Consider the following 17,259-nt stretch of genomic DNA (forward strand, 5'->3'; position numbering starts at 1 on the left):
ACCTGGTCACAGACACAACTGAATTACAAGTAGCCCTAATGGTGTACCCAGAGAAACTTTGTCTTTTGCATAAATTGTCGTCTGCACCATCTTACCCTGTAATTCTCATTGTCAGCAGCAGTGGTAATCTGTAAATGACAATTCTAGCTGGGTATAGTTGTCTTGAGATTTAAAAAAACATGAGCAGTTTAGAATAAGAGTTTGGTGTGCAGTTTGGCCTTATTTTAATTGTTAAAATTAGGTATCAAATATCTACTCCTTTAAAATATGTCATGTATTTTCTGCATGAGGGATTAACATGTATTTGTACATAAAATTGGCTTTAAAAATATTTTCAAGCTAGCTCTCAGTAATTAAGGCACAATGTTACATTTCTCCCCTCTCCTCCCTTCCCTTCTTCTCCTGCTCCCTCCCTCCCTGCCTCTGTCTTTCTCCCTCCCTCTTCTCTTTTTCTTGTGACTGATTCACTTATATTTGCCTAGCACTTTCTGCTTTTCAAAGTGTTCTCAATTATGTGCCTGGCCCTTCCTTTTTTTACATGCAATCCTCGTGCGCAGTCTTGTTACCTCTTGCCTGAGCTAATCCTGGTAAGAATCTCTTGGCCAGTCACTTCCACCGTTTAATCTTCCTAAAGTTGAATTTCTCACTCTAATATTAAAAAAATTCACTGTTCCTTGTTGTCTGCCAAACTCTTTAGCTGTTTCCCAGTCCACCTTTCAAGCCAAATCTTGGGTATTCTTCACTCAGCTGCTCCCACATTTTCCCTTCCCTGGCTTCTGTGCATGCTGTTCCCTTTAATCCACAGTGTCCTTCTCTTCTCTCCATTTAGTTTCTCCTCTTCATCGTCCAAGATCCAACCCTGTACCCCTCCCAGCAGTGTCACTCAGGTGAAACCTTCCCCAGTTCGCTGTGCTTCTGTACTTGCTGCCAAGTTCACACTTGAATTATAGGTGCTTGTACATTTCTTGTCCCATCTGTGAAGACAAGAAAACAGGACTCCTCTGTCATCCTATTTCCTGGAGCAACTGGTGTTCTTTACACAGTAGATAATAAATACTTGTCGTTTCATTCTCATAGGGACTCTATGATCTAGGCAGGGTGAGGAGTTATTTCCATTCACAGCATAGGAAACCAGGACCCAAATTGTTTAAATGACATCAGAATTAATGACCTATTCCAGATTTATAGTCCAAACCCCTACATTTTTTCTCCTTAGGCAGCTTCTCCACTCATCTAATTGTTTTTATACTTGGGGATGTAGAAATTGATCAAAACATGAAGTGGGGGATTTTGCTCTGCTTCTCGTTCCTCCCTTTGCTGTCCTTTGTGGGCTCTGGTTGCTGCCACACTGAGGAGTAGAAGGCTGAACCCGGGTCATGGTCACCCTGCTTGCCTTGACATCACGCAAAACCCCATGAAATGCATTCTGTTTGCTATTTTCTAAGTGTGGCTTGATATCAGTGTCAGAATATAATTTTCTCTTTCTCTCTATTCCAGGCACTTCGCCTTAGTAACGTGGCCTTGGGTAAGACCACTACAGGCCAGATTGTCAATCTGCTGTCCAATGACGTGAACAAGTTTGATCAGGTAAGCTGCACCTGAGCCATCTTTTTTCATTTTCCACCCTCCTTTTTGTAGTTTACCTTATGGGAATGTCTGGTGCCACTTTTGGCACAGGCCAGGATTCTGTTGAGGACATAAGGGTTCTTTTTATCCAACTCTCATTTCTTCTGTGTGCAGCTTCCAGGTAAGACGTGCTGTCCTGTAGGTGAGAGTTCTATTTTTCTAATGTAGCTGACAACTACTTCAGTCGTACATAGGCACACACAGGTGTTCTCGCCCAGCTTGGTTAAATGTACCCAATAATCCTCCTGAGTGGCCCTTCTTAGCACTGGAGGAATTGTCCTTCTGTCAGGAGGATGAACTCCTATGGGTAGGGATTGTTCCTTCCCTGTGCCCTGTACAGTGGCTGCTATGTTGGAAGCCATTGGTTAACCATGACAAATGGGTGGTCCCTAACGGGAAGCAACCTACTCTCCTCTATCCCCACCGCACTGTTTTTTTATGCTTACCCTGTGGATATATCACACATCTAGGGCATTGTAGCTGCTGGTCGGATCTGTATTGTTCTTGGCCACGTCTCTTTCAATTATTCATTTATCAAACGAGAACTAAAGCTCCTACTCAGTTTCAGGGATGAATAAGACTTTTGCTCTGGAGAAGCCACAGCCTATCAGGGAGATATTGATACAAGTAATTACTGGAGAGTGTGGTAGGTGCCATAATATAGGCTTTCCTGGAGTGCTGGAGAGCCTAGGGGAGGTGGGGCTGAATTTTATGGCAGAGTTTGGGGAAGCCCTGAGCTCATTTGTGGGGAAGACAAAATGGCAATCTTCCTTCCAGTGCTGTTGATCAGGTTCCCCTGGAAATCCCTGAATCCTGCCCTGTGTGGCCCTGGAATGATAGGTACTTTTTACTTCAGCAGGCTTAAAACCCACTGTGATTATTTCTGTTTAAGTTCCCGTCTGTTCGTTCAGAGCAGATTATTTCTATCCTGTGTCCTTTACTGGTTTTGTTTTTATACAGTCCTAAAAAGGCTTTGTCTTTTTCTTCTAAGGTAACAATATTCTTGCACTTTCTGTGGGCAGGCCCACTGCAGGCTATCGCAGTAACTGCCCTGCTCTGGATGGAAATAGGAATATCATGTCTTGCCGGGATGGCAGTTCTGATTATTCTTCTGCCTTTGCAAAGCTGCATTGGGAAGTTGTTCTCATCACTCCGGTAAGAGAAAACACTGGTTTTAAAAAAGAGGTATTTGTTAACATCCATTGTCTGCCTGATGCTTTTTTCAAAAGTGAACAAGTGCCTTTTATGATCTCTTCTGCGCGTGTGTTACATACTCTTCAGGCTTAGCCCTTGGGGACACGTGCTGTAAGCTGAAGGCTCATCTAAAAGCAGGAAAGGGGAAGACATTCGCTGGTTCCTCCTGGCACCGTCCCTCAATAAGTAGTGTCCTTAGCAGAATTTACATAGCTCACAGTTATTTAAACATTATTAAATAGTAATACATTTAGATATAGTCCCAATTCTAGCTGCATTTGCTTTTGTTATGCTTGTGTTAGAGCCCTTTGCAGTGTGTGTGTTGTTTTTATAGTTCAGTGTTTCCATTAAGTAATCAGCTCCTCAAGGACAAGGTCAGTGTTAATTAAGTCCTTACAATGTTCCACAGCCCTTAGCCGGGAATGTGATAGAAAAGTGGCTGGTGATGAAGCACCTAATGATGATGAATTAGACCCGAAGCAGATCCCAGAGGGTTGGAAGTGGGTCATTGTCAAGGTTGTCAGGTGGATGGAGATGGGCTGTTTGAAGCACACTGAGTTCTTTCTGTTGTGCCTCCATACTTGGTATTTTCCTCTCCTTGGAATTTCCTTTCCCTCTTTGCTCTGGGGAAATGTTTCTTATCCTGCGAGGCCTGTTCCAGTGCTACCAGAATTCTGAAGCTTCATTGCGCTCTCCTTTCCCAGCAGAATCAACAGCCTGCCCTTTTCTGCTCCCTAGCACTGTTGTCCTGTTTTATTACACCACAGCCAATTGTGTTCTTGTTCAATTTGGGTGCCGTTCTGCCTTCTATGCATCCGTGACCTCCTTGAGCAGATGGTTTGTGTCCGACTCATTTCATCTGTTCCTTAGCAGCTACTGCAAGTTCTTCAAATTACTCCTTGAACTGGGATGACTTGTTGGCTTCCTACTTGAAGTCTTGCTCTATTTGTGTTTCGAGCAGGACCTGCCTCTGTTGTCAGTGCAAAAAAGCTGTAAGGAATCAGTGGACCTCTGTTCTCCGCCTGTGTCCACTGCAGAGGAGGGAAGTTGGGGTGTGGTCCCCATTGCTCACCTTTCATGCCTGTCCCCTTAGGAGCAAGACCGCAGCTTTCACAGACGTCAGGATCAGGACCATGAATGAAGTTATAACTGGCATAAGAATAATAAAAATGTATGCTTGGGAAAAGTCATTTGCAGACCTTATTACCAATTTGAGAAGGTAAGTTTTTGTATATATCACCAATTTTTTTTTCTTTTTTAAAAATTGAGGTATAATTGACCTATAACATTGTATTAGTCTTAGGCATACAACATAATGATGTTTGTAGCCACTGAAGCGATGAGCACAATCAGCCTAGTTAGTGTCCATCACCGTACATTGTTACAAAATTTTATTTTTTTAATTTTTTACTGCATAGTTTTAGAAGTCTTACTAAGTTTTCACATTAAGGTGAGCTTACTTAAATACCACCACCCAACTCCCGCGTGAGGCAGTAGGGTTAAGCAGGATAGCGTGGTACATCACTTTAACCTGCTCTTCCATTTACAATCTTCTTAAAAAAATGCATATATACATACATATGTGTGTGTGTGTGTGTGTGTGTATACACATATATACTTATTTTTTAGACACAAATGAAATTCCAAATATTTCTTAATACCTCAAATACCAAACAAGCAATGATTCTACAATGTTAGTATTTGATCTGACATTTAAACTGTAACTATAACTTATGTTAATGTAGCACATACAGGAAGGTTCTAGAGATTTGGTTATACCTGTATTGGTCCAAGCTATAATGAACCAGTATTATGTATTCCAGACAGAGCTATGGAAATCCTGTTTCTTTTTGCCTTGCTTTATGTTTGTAGAAATTTTTTTAATCTTTCACTTAAATGTTTGATGAGTACTTACGCTCCAGCACATGGTACTTATAATTCTCTGATCGCGTCCTGCCTCCTCTCACTGCTGCACCTTTGCAGGCGCACTCCTCACTGCTGCAAAAGCACTCTCATCCTCGTTTTCCCCTGGCCCCCTTGAATCCTGACTAACTCAGGCTCATCGTCTCTGCTCCCATGTATGTGTGACTTGCCCTGACTCCACTATTGCCAGTTAAGATGCCTCTTCTCTGTGCCCGTGTGGGGCCCGTGCTGGCTGCGTCTGTCTAATGTCTTGGTGTCACACAAGTTTTGGGTGGCTCATTCTCTTCTCCCATGAGTTCATGAGCTCCTAGAGGGGAAAGGCTGTGTCTTTCTGTCATCAGTGAGGTACCCGGCACAGGACTTGTGTTCACGAATGCTTGCTGAATGAATGTTCAAACCCAGTCTTATTGACCCCAAATATTATGTGACTTGAAGCGTTCATTTAGTTGGATGAGTAAAGTGGTTATGGAGTGGGTGGTCCCGGTGTGGGAGCCGGCCCCAGGGTGTGAGCTGGATAATTAATGACTGTTTATTTTAATGCATGGCCACTCCTTAGAAAGGGGCCAAATGCAAAAGGTGCTTGAATTCATAAGTTTGATGTTGAGGCTTCCTTTCAAACATATCCTACTGTTTTTTCCAGGAAGGAAATTTCCAAGATTCTGAGAAGTTCCTACCTTAGAGGAATGAATTTAGCGTCGTTTTTGGTTGCAAGCAAAATCATCGTTTTTGTGACCTTCACTACCTATGTGCTCCTTGGCCACGTGATCACAGCCAGGCGCGTGTTCGTGGCCGTGACACTGTATGGGGCTGTGCGTTTGACGGTCACGCTCTTCTTCCCTTCGGCCATCGAGAAGGTGTCAGAGACAGTCGTCAGCATCCGAAGAATCAAGGTTTGGTGACAAATAACTTTTTAAAGTTGAAGGCGGATTTTAGCGAAATCATGCCTCCTTTTACTTAGTGTCACTGTGGTCCAGTTAGGTGAGGGTTAACTCTTTCAGTGCCAAATCTGTAGTCATTCCAAAATGTTGTACGTACTCCCCTGAGGTGGAGAGCATTACAAACAACATCAGAATTGCTGATCACTTATGGGCAGCAACATAAATAGTGGCACAGGCTCTTGATGTCCGAGTCATAACTGCAGGGCTATTAAAATGTCTAAAAGCAGGAGAAGGAAACAGATTTCATCTCCTCTGCTAACTCGAATGACTAGGTAGGAACTGCATGCAGTCCTGGGATGAGTAGGATTCCTCTCTGGACCAGGAAGGAAAGAGTTGCTGGAAGGTCTCTGCTTCTTCGGCAGGAAGAGTGACCTTGACTTCACTTAATCCTCTGTTTAAATATGGGTTCTATCCTCCATAGATGCTTTGCTTGTGATTATTGAGTATACCTTTTGGATCTCTGTCTTTTTGTCTCTCTGCCCTTCCTCTTTTCACTTTTTCTTCCGGCCTCAGCCTATCTCTAGCAGGCCTCTTCCCTTCAATTTTTTTTTTTTTTTTTTTAATTTCCATCGTACCCAGTATTGCCTTTTCCCAACTAGCTCTCCTTAAATTGCTAGGGGCAAATAATTTACATCACCAAGATAAGGGCCTGGGACACAGTAGGTGCTCAAGGATCTGTGTTATGAATAGGTCTAAAATGAAGATGAGCTGGCTCTGAGAGGGTCTGGGCCTGAACCTGAGGGCCTGGGCTTGACCAGAAACCTAGCTGGTTTTGTTCCTGCTTCTCTACAGTGATGGATGCCCATTAATTAATCTTTAGTGAAATCAGATAGCATTGGGTGTAATTTTTTTGTGGGGGGGGGGGTTGGAGGGCGGCAGTCTTGTCATAAAAGCTGAGTTGTTTTTTTTGTTTTTTTTTATGTTGAAGTTTCTATACTATAAGAAAAGTATTTTCCATAGGAACAGTGTCAGGTCTGGTTCCCCTGTTTCTCATTCTTTCAAACAACTTGGTTAAAAGATGGTCCATGCAATTCAGTAAAATTTCTTTGATGTAGCTTCCTCATTTGAAAGAAGACATTTAGGAATATACTTCGACCACAGTGATGGTCTAAGTGTACGTAGCTTTTCCAGGATGGTGGCTTTGCTATGTGTTGTGCTGCCATAATTTTGTTTTTGCTGCTGCTGCCTCCACTGTCTTTGATTGCGACTGCCACTGCTTACTAAGGGCTAGGCACTCTTAAAGCCTTTACACATGATCTCCTTTAATCCTGACAATGATTGAATGAGATAAGCATTAGTGTCCCCACTTTACAGATAAACAGGTTCCTGTAAGAGATGAAATAGCTTGTAAATGATAGAACTGGGATCTGCTCAGAACTAGGAGCCCCGCTTTCTTAGCTCTTGTTACATTGACTTCTTAGCCCCTTCTGGCATGTGTTTTCCTTGAGTGTTATTTCAATCATCTAGTCTAATTCCAAAGACCTACAAAGGTTCCTTGTCTGTTGTAGAATAAAAATTGTAACCTCTAGGTTTAGGCTTAACTGGTCGCACTGTGTATTTTCCAGCACACCACCCTCCAGTCTGGTGGGGAGGCTTGTTTCTATTACACACCACATTCATCCCCATTTTGGGGTCTTTGTTCCCCTCTGTTCAGCCCCCTGGCTTGCCTTCTCTTCTGTCCTTGATTTAAGCAAATGCTGCTGAGCCCTCCGGCCAGCTCCCATGACCCTCTCCCAGCACTTGCGTTCATGCTGATCTTGGGCTTCCCTTTACATGCAAGGCCAGTAACACACCACTCAGCATCATTTCAAGTGGGGTGATTCTGACTCCCCAGAAGCATTCTAAGCCACTCAACCGCAGACCATGTCTGATAGTTCTTTTGCGTAGTGTGTGGCCCCATGTTGGACACATGAAGTGCATCAAATAAATACTGGATTGACTGAAATAACAGTCACAGGAAAAGACTGGCACTGAACAGAGGCCCAACATGGCCCAACCTATCTTAGAAGCCAGAGAAATGCACAGGGAGGGAGCAGATTCGAGTTAGGCATTCCTAGAACATTTGGTCTTGTGGGTCTCAACCTTGGTGGCTGGATCTAGGTCTTTCCCTTGTTCTGTATGTCCATCTGTGTATCTCAAACTAGCCTGTCTGGACTTGGTGGACCTGTTCTCTAAAGAGAGAGGCTGTGCCCCACAGCCTGGTGCTAATTCAGATTGTGCTGGCCTGGCTCCTGGGCTGTGCAGACAGCTGGGCTTTCCTTGGACCTTGTAGATAAATAGAAACATTCAGTCTTACTTGGTTAACAGAATTAGTCTGACAGTCTTACTGGCCATCATGAGATAAAAGAAGATTAAAATCATGGGGCTTTGTGCTAAAATGCATCTCAAGTTGGAAGGCAGTGTGGAGACAGAATTCCCTCTTTGGAAGAGGTTAGTCTTTTTTCTCCTAAGGTCCTCCATAGATTGGATGGGGCCCACCCACATTGTGGAGGATAATATGCTTTTCTCAAAGTCTACTGATTTAAATGATAATCTTATCTGAAAGATGCGTTCATAGTAACATCCAGAGGTGTTTGAGCAAATGTCTGGGGACTGTGGCCTAGCCCAGCTAACACATAAAATTAACCATCACACTCTCTTGAATCCCCATCTCTTCCTTTGAGCTCCCCAGATATGATGCTGTCTCCACTTACACCAAATATTGAAGCCGTCTCTGTGGATTTCTTTCTGCCTCTGAACTCCATGCTTCTAAAGGGCTGATAATAGTGCCTTGTTCATCTTCGTATTCCTCACAGGTAGCAGGTGCTCAAAAAATGTGCACCTGAAGGAAATGTCCAGCTCTCTCAGGTCTGTGGGATTCTGCAAATGCCTAACAATTGAGTATTAATTAGTGGAAAGCGATAACTCTCATTCTCTGATCCGTTATGTAATACATCAAAGGGTATAGCATGAAAGCGATCCTACAGAAGGCTTTCAGGGAATTGTGGTCAGATGTTTGGGTAGGACTTTTTATTTCTTTTCTACCAAAATGCACCTGAACTGTAGCTAATGCTTGAAATTCCTTCCCATGTAGATATGTGTAGTAACATTAAAATTATAACCTGCTGAAAACTTTGAATTTTCCAGGAGCTAACTTTGTCAAGCTAGTTTGTGTCCTGATAAACAAAGTATGTTGGATTTGGGCAGGAAACCTCAATTCTCCCTCACATACAGAAAGTTTCTGGCAGGAAGAAGGGCCTGTGAGTTTACAGGTCTGGTCAGCAGGAGCTGCTTTCAGCAAAGGCGAGACAAATGGCAGAGAATAAGAGTGGTGAGAAAGCGTTGGAGTTAGCATGGCTGACGGCTTCATGGTGATGTTGAAGTAATAATTGAAAAAATTTTTCTTTTAGGTCTTAGACTCTTTTTCTGTCCCTATGGTTTCTAAACCCTTTTTAAAATTTAGTTCTCTAGTTCGTCAGAATCACTTGAAATTCTTATTAAAACTAAATTATCACACCTTGGTGAGATTCTAATTCACTAGGTTTTGGCTAGGGCCCAAGGTATCTGTATCTTTAGTAAGTGCCCCCATGTACCTGAAAATAGGCCACATTTGGGAAACTGCCCTGATTGTGGAAGAAAGCACACAGTCTAAATGTACTTAGCAAATATAAAAGACATCAAGATCACATTAAGGCTAAATCACTTGAGAGGAAAAACAAACACCTGTCTTGGTATATGCTAGACTTTTGGGGGACAGATTTGGAATTCATTCGTTTGTTCGTTCATTCATTCATTCATTCATTCATTCATTCATTCATTCAGTCAGTCAGTCACTTACTCCACAATAGAATTGAGCACCTGCCTTAAGCCTGGTGCTGTGTTAGATGTGTCGTATACAATGGCAAGCAAATGTACAGAAGTCCTTCCTGCTTGGAATTTATGTATCATCAAGTGATGGGAAATTCATAAAGAAGCAAGTAATGAAACTCACGGTTGTTGTGCATTTGTGTGTCCACAGTCCTTGGAAGGAAAGGCCTTAGGGAAGTGCTTTGGCATTGATACTGAAGTAATTTTGGAAGCTGTGCATCCTGGGAAGGCTAAAGTAGTTACCTAGACAATGACATGTATGAGGGTTGGTAACGGCAGGAGAGTTGAGGGAGGTAGGAGGCTGATGCTTTGCATATGCTTTGCATTTTCATGGGGATAGTTATGAGACAAAAACTCTTAGTTCACAAGAAGGAGATCATATATTTGAGGAACCAAATATGTCTGAAGCTGCACAGTAGACAGCGCTGGAGGCCTGAGCAGGGGACCATACTGTACTCTACTGACAGCATTAAGGTTTTTAGCTTTTTCAGAGCTCTCCTGGCTGCAGCCTGGGCAATGGGTCAGGGAGGTGGGGGTGGGGATCCAGAGTAAGGCAGGGAGATGTAAAGAGGCGTGGGTAGTCCAGGAACAAGATGATGTAGATTGGATTAGGGTGGAATAGAGACTTTGCCAGATTTTACATCTATTCGGGATCACGCTTGAGTTGGGTATGGAGGGAAGGGAGACGTTCATTAAAAGGAGGGAATCATGGGCTGCTTTGGGTTTTGGCTGCAAAATCACCTGTGTTCATTGCAATATGGGATATCAGAAGATGACCAAGTTTGGGGAGAAGAGCATGGATTTGGTTTTGAAGTCTAAGATGCTTTTCAAATACCCAGGTGACTAAGGCCCACTAATGGGCCATAAGCCCCATTCAGCCTCCTTTCCTATATATCTAACAAAGGTAATAGGTAATGAATACAGTAGTCCCCCCTTATCTGAGGGGGATACTTTCCAAGACCCCCAGTGAATGCCTGAAACTGGGGAGAGTACTGAACTTTTATGTATACTATGCTTTTTCCTACACATACCTATAATAAAGTTTAATTTATAAATTAGGCACAGTAAGAGATGAATGGTAATAACTAATAATAAAGTGGAACAATTGAACAACATACTGTAATAAAAGTTATATGAATGTGGTTTCTCAAAATATCTGTAGTACTGTAGTCACTCTTCTTGTGATGATGTGAGATGACGTAGTTGGCTGTGGGATGAGATGGAGTGAGGTGGATATGCTGAAAAACGGATGATTCACGTGTTGGGTGGGATGAAGCAACATTTAAAACTTATGAATTGTTTATTTCTGGAATTTTCTGTTTAATATTTTTGGGCCGCATTTGGCTGCGGGTAACTGAAACCATGGAAAGGGAAACCTCGGATAAGCGGGGATGTTGTATAATTAACTGATTCAAAGTGTACTTCTTCCTTCCCTCATCTCTCAGTTAGATGTGTTAATGTGCAACTAGAAGGTGAAAATGGCAGCAGGAGAGGAAGAAAAGGTCTGCTGAGTGTACTGATCAGTCATCAGAACTGGGTGATGTTTGGCCATAGATGGGCTTGGAAACCTGGTGGGCACGTAGAGTTTAGAAAACATTGTCTTCTTAAAAGTTTGCTCCAACATTGTCTTCTATAGCCTGGGACTCAGTAGATTGGGCCATCTTGAGAGATTTCCAGTAAGATCATATTTGGGAAGCCTGGGAAGAAAATCCTACCTTTGAGATGGTGCTGTGGTCCCTGCCCATAGGGCCAACCTACATGTGGGCTTTACAGTGTAGTGTCTTCTTTTTTTATACATTCTTTTCAATATGCTTTTTCATGTACAGAAAAGGAAGGATTTATTATGAAGTTAAAGGCTCGAGAAGTTCCCTCTATTTTTCTTTTAGCAAGAGAGTAGACTGATGGTCTCGGCACTGAATGAGTTCAATAGGATTATTAAAAATCTTGTCTTAACTTCAAAGCACTGAAAGTCTTCAGCGGCTTCTGCAGTCAGTAAAATTTGTTTCTGAGGTTATATTGTTCACAAAGCTGCTTAGGTTTTTGCCTACCAACCACTCTGAAGTCAATCTTTTTGGCTCCAGCGTCTGATACTTTCCTGCATGACCTGTTCTGGGTATGCGCTTCGTGGCTCTAATGGCAATTTAATTTCAGCTTTTTCATCAGCCTGAGTGCTAGAGAAAAATCCACCCGGCACTCTGTGAGCTTTCAAAGCTGGAAGATTGTGACTTCTTTCTCTGCCCAGACCTATTGTTTACGGACAAATACTCAGCACATTTACTTCCTCACTTTGTGCATTGCTTTTCTTTTCTTTTTTGAAGGTGGGATATGTCTATTGTAATATGCACACACTGAATATTGAATTTCATGTGTTGGTTATACGCTTAAACTAAAATCAGAATTTTATTCTGTCTAGACAAGATTTATAACATGTAGAACCTTTTGCTTATATATGTTTTATGTTAACTATGTAAGGCTGTAGCGATGTATTCAGTGGGTTGACTCATTTGAACCAACCATATAGTCTGTTTATTCCTTTAGCAGATCTCTTTGACATGCTGATTCTATGTGAGGCTTGGTGTTAGTTGGAATTGGGACTGTGTTTGTAAAGGACACGATGGCAAAGTCTCTAGCCTTAATGTGACTTAAAGTCCCTGTGGAGATTCTGAGGTAGGGAGGGCGGTGCTAGCTGGGGGCCATCCTGATCTGGTTCCCAGTGGGATTAGCATTTGAGATTGACTTAGAAGGGTAGGTGGGATTAGTACTCAGAATAAGGCCTTTTTGGGAGTGTGGATGGCTCGTGAAGGGTTTTAAGGAAGGTAGACACTCTCAGAGAGAGGTGTTTTAAGGAGATCAGTAAGGAGTGGTGTTTGGAATAGGTTCGGTGGTGTTGGGGAGTGCCGGGGAAGGAACCAGGAAGTGTAGGGAGGCAGCAAAAAAGCTATGTCAATATTTTCAAAAATTGGTAGTAAATGAGATTCTGAAATTATGTTTCCAGAAGAATGGAGAATTGGGAAGAGTGATGAAGTGTGGTAAGATGGGCTAGAGTTGGTACCTGGTTGACTATGGGAATGGTGGAGAAATCAGGCTGTGGTGGGTTAAAACCTGCAGAGGTTTCCTCAGACCACAGTCTGTCCATTCGGCCTCCTTGCCTAGACATGGGCTTCGGGCAGGTCAGAATAGCAGTGCCCAATCTTAACTAGGTTCTCACCGAGCCTGGATGGGTGGGTGAGTGAACGGATGCATGGACAGATCGTGTCTCACGCTAGCTGGGTTTTGGAGAGCAACATGTAGGAACACAATTTCTTTTTCCTACAGTTCTTTTTTTTTTTTGTTTATTGGGGTGACAATGGTTAGTAAAGTTACATAGATTTCAGGTGTACAATTCTGTAATACATCACCTATATATATCACATTGTGTATTCATCACCCAGAGTCAATTCTCCTTCCATCACCGTATATTGGATCCCCCTTACCCTCCTCTACCATCCCCCTCCCCCCTTACCCTCTGGTAACCACTAAACTATTGTCTGTGTCTATGAGTTTTTGTTTCTTCATTTGTTTGTCTCCTTCTTTTGTTTTTCAGTTTTATATATCACATATCAGTGAAATAATATGGTTCTCTACTTTTTCTGTCAGACTTATTTCGCTCAGCATAATGATCTCAAGACCCATCCATGTTGTCGCAAACGGCACTATTTCAGAGTAGTATTCCATTGCCTACAGTTTTCATTTTCAGTTTTTAGCAGTAGTTCTTTTTAAGTAGAACATTACAATAAAATTTATAGCATGGTAGAGTGATAGACAAGAATTTTGAAGAGTGTTTATGATTTTTAGAGTAGCAGGTGACTTAACTTATGTGCTGTTTTCTCCTTTTCAAACATTTTCACATGCTTATTTCAGTTGCCTCCTATATTGGTTAGGATTAGGTTTGCCTGTGGATTCTAGAACACCCATATTAAAGCTGCTTACACAATGGAGTTTATTTTTCTCTCTTGCAAAAATCCTTGTAAGATTCTGCATTGGTTTCCTAGGGCAGCTGTAACCAAGTGCCACAAACTTGGGTGGTTTAAAACAACAGAAATTTATTGTTTCACCGTTTTAGAGGCTGGAAGACTGAAATCAAGATGTCAGTATGCCGTGACCTCTCTGAAACCTGTAGGGGAGGGTTATTCCTTGCCTCTTCTAGTTTCTGGTCATTGCTGGCAAACCTTGGCGTTCCTTGACTTATAACTGCACATCACTCCAGTCTTCACCATCACATGACTGTTTACTTCCTGTGTGTCCATCTTTGTGACTCTCTTCTCTTCTTATAAGGACACCAGTCACCGTGGATTTAGGGCCCATCTTATTCCAGTGTGACCTCACCTTAATTAATTACATCTGCAGTGACCCTCTTTCTAAATAAAGTCACATTTTGAGTTAACTGGGGTTAGGACTTCAGCATGTCTTTTGTGGGGGACAATTCACCTCATAAGTTCCATGGCTAGTGTGATCTTTATGGTGTTAGGGACTCACACTCTTTCTTATTATTCCACTGTGTGTGGCCTTGAGCAAACTGGCAGCCTCCAAGGCTGGGGCTGTGAGGTAGAGGAAGGTTCACAGACATTGTCACTTTCCACATGGCTACGCTTAGCTGCATGGGAGGCAGGGGAGAGAGGTCCTCTCTCTACACTGCCATGTGCCAGCTAAAAATCAGGGTTTTGTTACCACAGAGGAATGAGAGCAGATTTTGAGGACAGCCAATAGTCTCTGCCACATGTTCAAAGTGTTTTGGGGTGTGGGGGTGGTCTCAGTTGTTTATTCAGTTTCTGCGCCATTATAGCTTTCCTCATTGGATTACGTCTAACATTTGCAGAGCAAGAGGAAGTTTTCCTATATATCATTATGTTAGATTTGTAAGGGTTAGTTGGACTGTTTTATTCAGCTCAGTGGTATTGAATAGTCCCTAACTAGTGTGGAAAATAGCAAGAAGCGGAAGATACGGCCATTCCTTCTGTCGAGGAGAGGAGAGCGCATTTACTAAGGAGAAAAGACAAGTGATTGCGAAAAGATGCTTACAAAATATTTTTTTTAAGAGCTAGAAAGTTACATATGTCTTCTTTTTAGAACAGTGACTTGAGTGATAGTTAATGACAAGTCGATACATTGATATTACACGCAGGCGGAGGTAGAGTGTGCTTAAATGCCCAGTGAAAGGTCACAACAAATACACAGCAAAGCCAGGGCTTTCATTTGGAGTCCCTGCCGTTAGCCCTACCTGGGCTCCTGTGCCTGCTTGATTCCTGACGGCCCGGGAGTGGCCTTCGTCTTTGTGTTCCAGCATGTCCCATGGGTGCCTGGCACATCGTGGGATTCAGTAAATATTTAGGGAATCATTTCCTACCAGCTCCTGTGTTTATTGTTAGTAACACAAAAGTAAAACAATAAAAATATGCAGGTTCTAAATGTGTTCAAGTGTGGAGCCATATTTTCTCTTTAGGGAGGAACTAAGAAGTACACTTGTTGAGAAAGTTACAAAGATAACGTCGTAGCCATGAATACTCTACTACATATACAGTATATATATAATACTATATGTAATTATATACTATAAAATATAAATATATGAAATATGTACTATAAGATATACAGTTGACCCTTGAACAACACAGGGGTTAGAGCCATTGAGCCTCCGCACAGTTGAAAATCCACATAGAACTTGACTTCCCCAAAAATTAACTACTGGCAGCCTAGAAGGCTGATTGAAAGCCTTGCCAATGACATAAACAGTTGATTAACACACACTTTATATGTCATATATATTACATACTGTATTCTTACAATAAAGTAAGCTAAAGAAAATGTTATTAAGAAAATCATACAGAAGAGGAAAATAAATACATTTACAGTATTTATTGAAAAAAAAAAAATCCACGTGTAAGTGGACCCATGCAGTTCAAACCCATGTTGTTCAAGGGTCAAGTGTCCTATTTGTTATATAGTATGTTCTGGTGTGAACCACCACTTTAAATACAGGTAAATTGATATGTAGGCTGTGTAAAGTTTTATACCGCAAAGTTTAGGAAAGCAATTATTTTTGTTTGTGCTTTTTGTTCCTGCAGTTTAAACAATCTGTGTTTTTTCTTTTTCTGTAGAACTTTCTGTTGCTTGATGAGATAACAGAGTGCAACGCTGAGCTGCCATCAGACGGTAAAGCAATAGTGCATGTGCAAGATTTTACTGCTTTTTGGGATAAGGTAACATATCCTCCATTATAAGATCACTACTGCTAAAAGACAACTGGTGACACAGATTTAATAGAATTGGGAGATTTTTACCCATGGTATAAAATGTGACTTGCTCATTTAGTGACAGTACATGATAACAATTCTCAGAATTAGGAATACGAGATTAAGTGTAAAATCAGCCTAAGGTGTTTGACATGTTTTATCTCATTTTTAAGAGCACTTTCCAAATGTTACCACATTTGAACTTAAAGTAGATAAGTTTGTAATGTTAGAATATACAGGATTAGAATGTACATTTTTTTACCTTGATATTATCAGACACTCTACCACATATTGAATGGAACCATGACTTGGAGCTTTGCTGTGTGGTAGGGTGGCAGCTCCCCTATTTTAAGCTTCTGAATGGTGCTGGCTACTTTGGTGGTAACCAAGAGCAGGGAGGAGGCAGCAGGCGGGCATAGTAAACACCAGTGAGTCCCATGCGTTTCACTATGTGGCAAGCTGACAGGTAGAACTGGTGAGATCGCAAGGATTTTTCCAACATTTGGTTTATTTATGACATTTAAGCAAATGGGGAAAAAGAAAAACAGGGACCACTTTCAAGAAGTTCTCAAACTTGCAAACTCAGTGCAGCCCTCTTTTTTTGACATCCATAATGCTTTTCTCTTCTGGTTCCATGGTCCTCTGCACACAACCTTCTGTATCAGTCTGGATGAATCAGGAAAACAGAACTCACACCACAGGAGAGAATTGCGTGAGGGGAATTAGGGAATTAGTTACATAGGTGGTGGGTGAGGTAACCGAGAGATTAGCAATGGCAGGAAGCTCCTCCCACTCTAGGGCCAGAGAGATGCAGGGAGGAAGTGGCATTTATTAGCAGGGGGGTTGTCTGTTGGGAGCAGAACCCAGGAGCCTGCCTGCCTGGAGTGGGGACTACCGTGTGAAGGGTTGTCACGTTGGTGCTGGCACTGCAGAGAGGTGATGTGACCACAGCGGAAAGGCTTGCTAGAAGCAGGTGGAGGTCCTGGTGGGTACCAGCTTCTCCCTCTCCTGCCTCCTGGCCTCCGACAGTGCTCTCTAGGGCTGAACTGGAGTTAATAACTTGGAAGTTTGCAGGATCTGGCAGTTCTGAGCATAGCAGGGAAAGGGTCGGAAATGGAGCCTGGGGCAAACACGTTCTTCACCCGCGCTCCTTCCCACCTTCACTTTGTTGCCCCTTCTCCAGGGGTACAAGTGTCCAAACTCTACATTCCCTGTGTTTTCATGCCTGTGACCCTAAGTATTGTGCCACCTGCAATGTGCCTGCCATCTCCATCAAAACAATAGTGGATTCCCAGATACATAAAACCACATCATTGCATCTTATGCACATGGAAGCTCACACAGGTGCCTTACCTAACCTGCCCTACCTTAGTAGGCAGATGTACCTACCTCCTGCTTCGAATGCTCATCATGATACGTGGTAAGCATGTATAGACAGCACCATTAAAATTCGATTATAAAGA

At 42.3% G+C, this 17,259-nt stretch overlaps 1 protein-coding gene across 3 annotated transcripts in view; it reads left to right on the forward strand.

Annotated features, from left to right (window-relative positions):
• The window catches only part of ABCC4 (ATP binding cassette subfamily C member 4 (PEL blood group)), a 246,122-nt gene that overhangs the window by 79,155 nt on the left and 149,708 nt on the right, over nt 1-17,259 (forward strand). For all 3 annotated transcript variants that reach the window (XM_019737179.3, XM_074329431.2, XM_074329430.2), the window contains 5 exons: nt 1,498-1,587; nt 2,618-2,781; nt 3,914-4,039; nt 5,384-5,633; nt 15,662-15,763. In XM_019737179.3, the coding sequence (XP_019592738.3) occupies nt 1,498-1,587; nt 2,618-2,781; nt 3,914-4,039; nt 5,384-5,633; nt 15,662-15,763 (732 nt within the window). The remainder of the gene's footprint in view (nt 1-1,497; nt 1,588-2,617; nt 2,782-3,913; nt 4,040-5,383; nt 5,634-15,661; nt 15,764-17,259) is intronic.

This window comes from Rhinolophus sinicus, chromosome 16 (assembly GCF_057876585.1).
Source record: "Rhinolophus sinicus isolate RSI-liver-muscle chromosome 16, RSI-T2T, whole genome shotgun sequence".
NCBI classification, from domain to species: domain Eukaryota; kingdom Metazoa; phylum Chordata; class Mammalia; order Chiroptera; family Rhinolophidae; genus Rhinolophus; species Rhinolophus sinicus.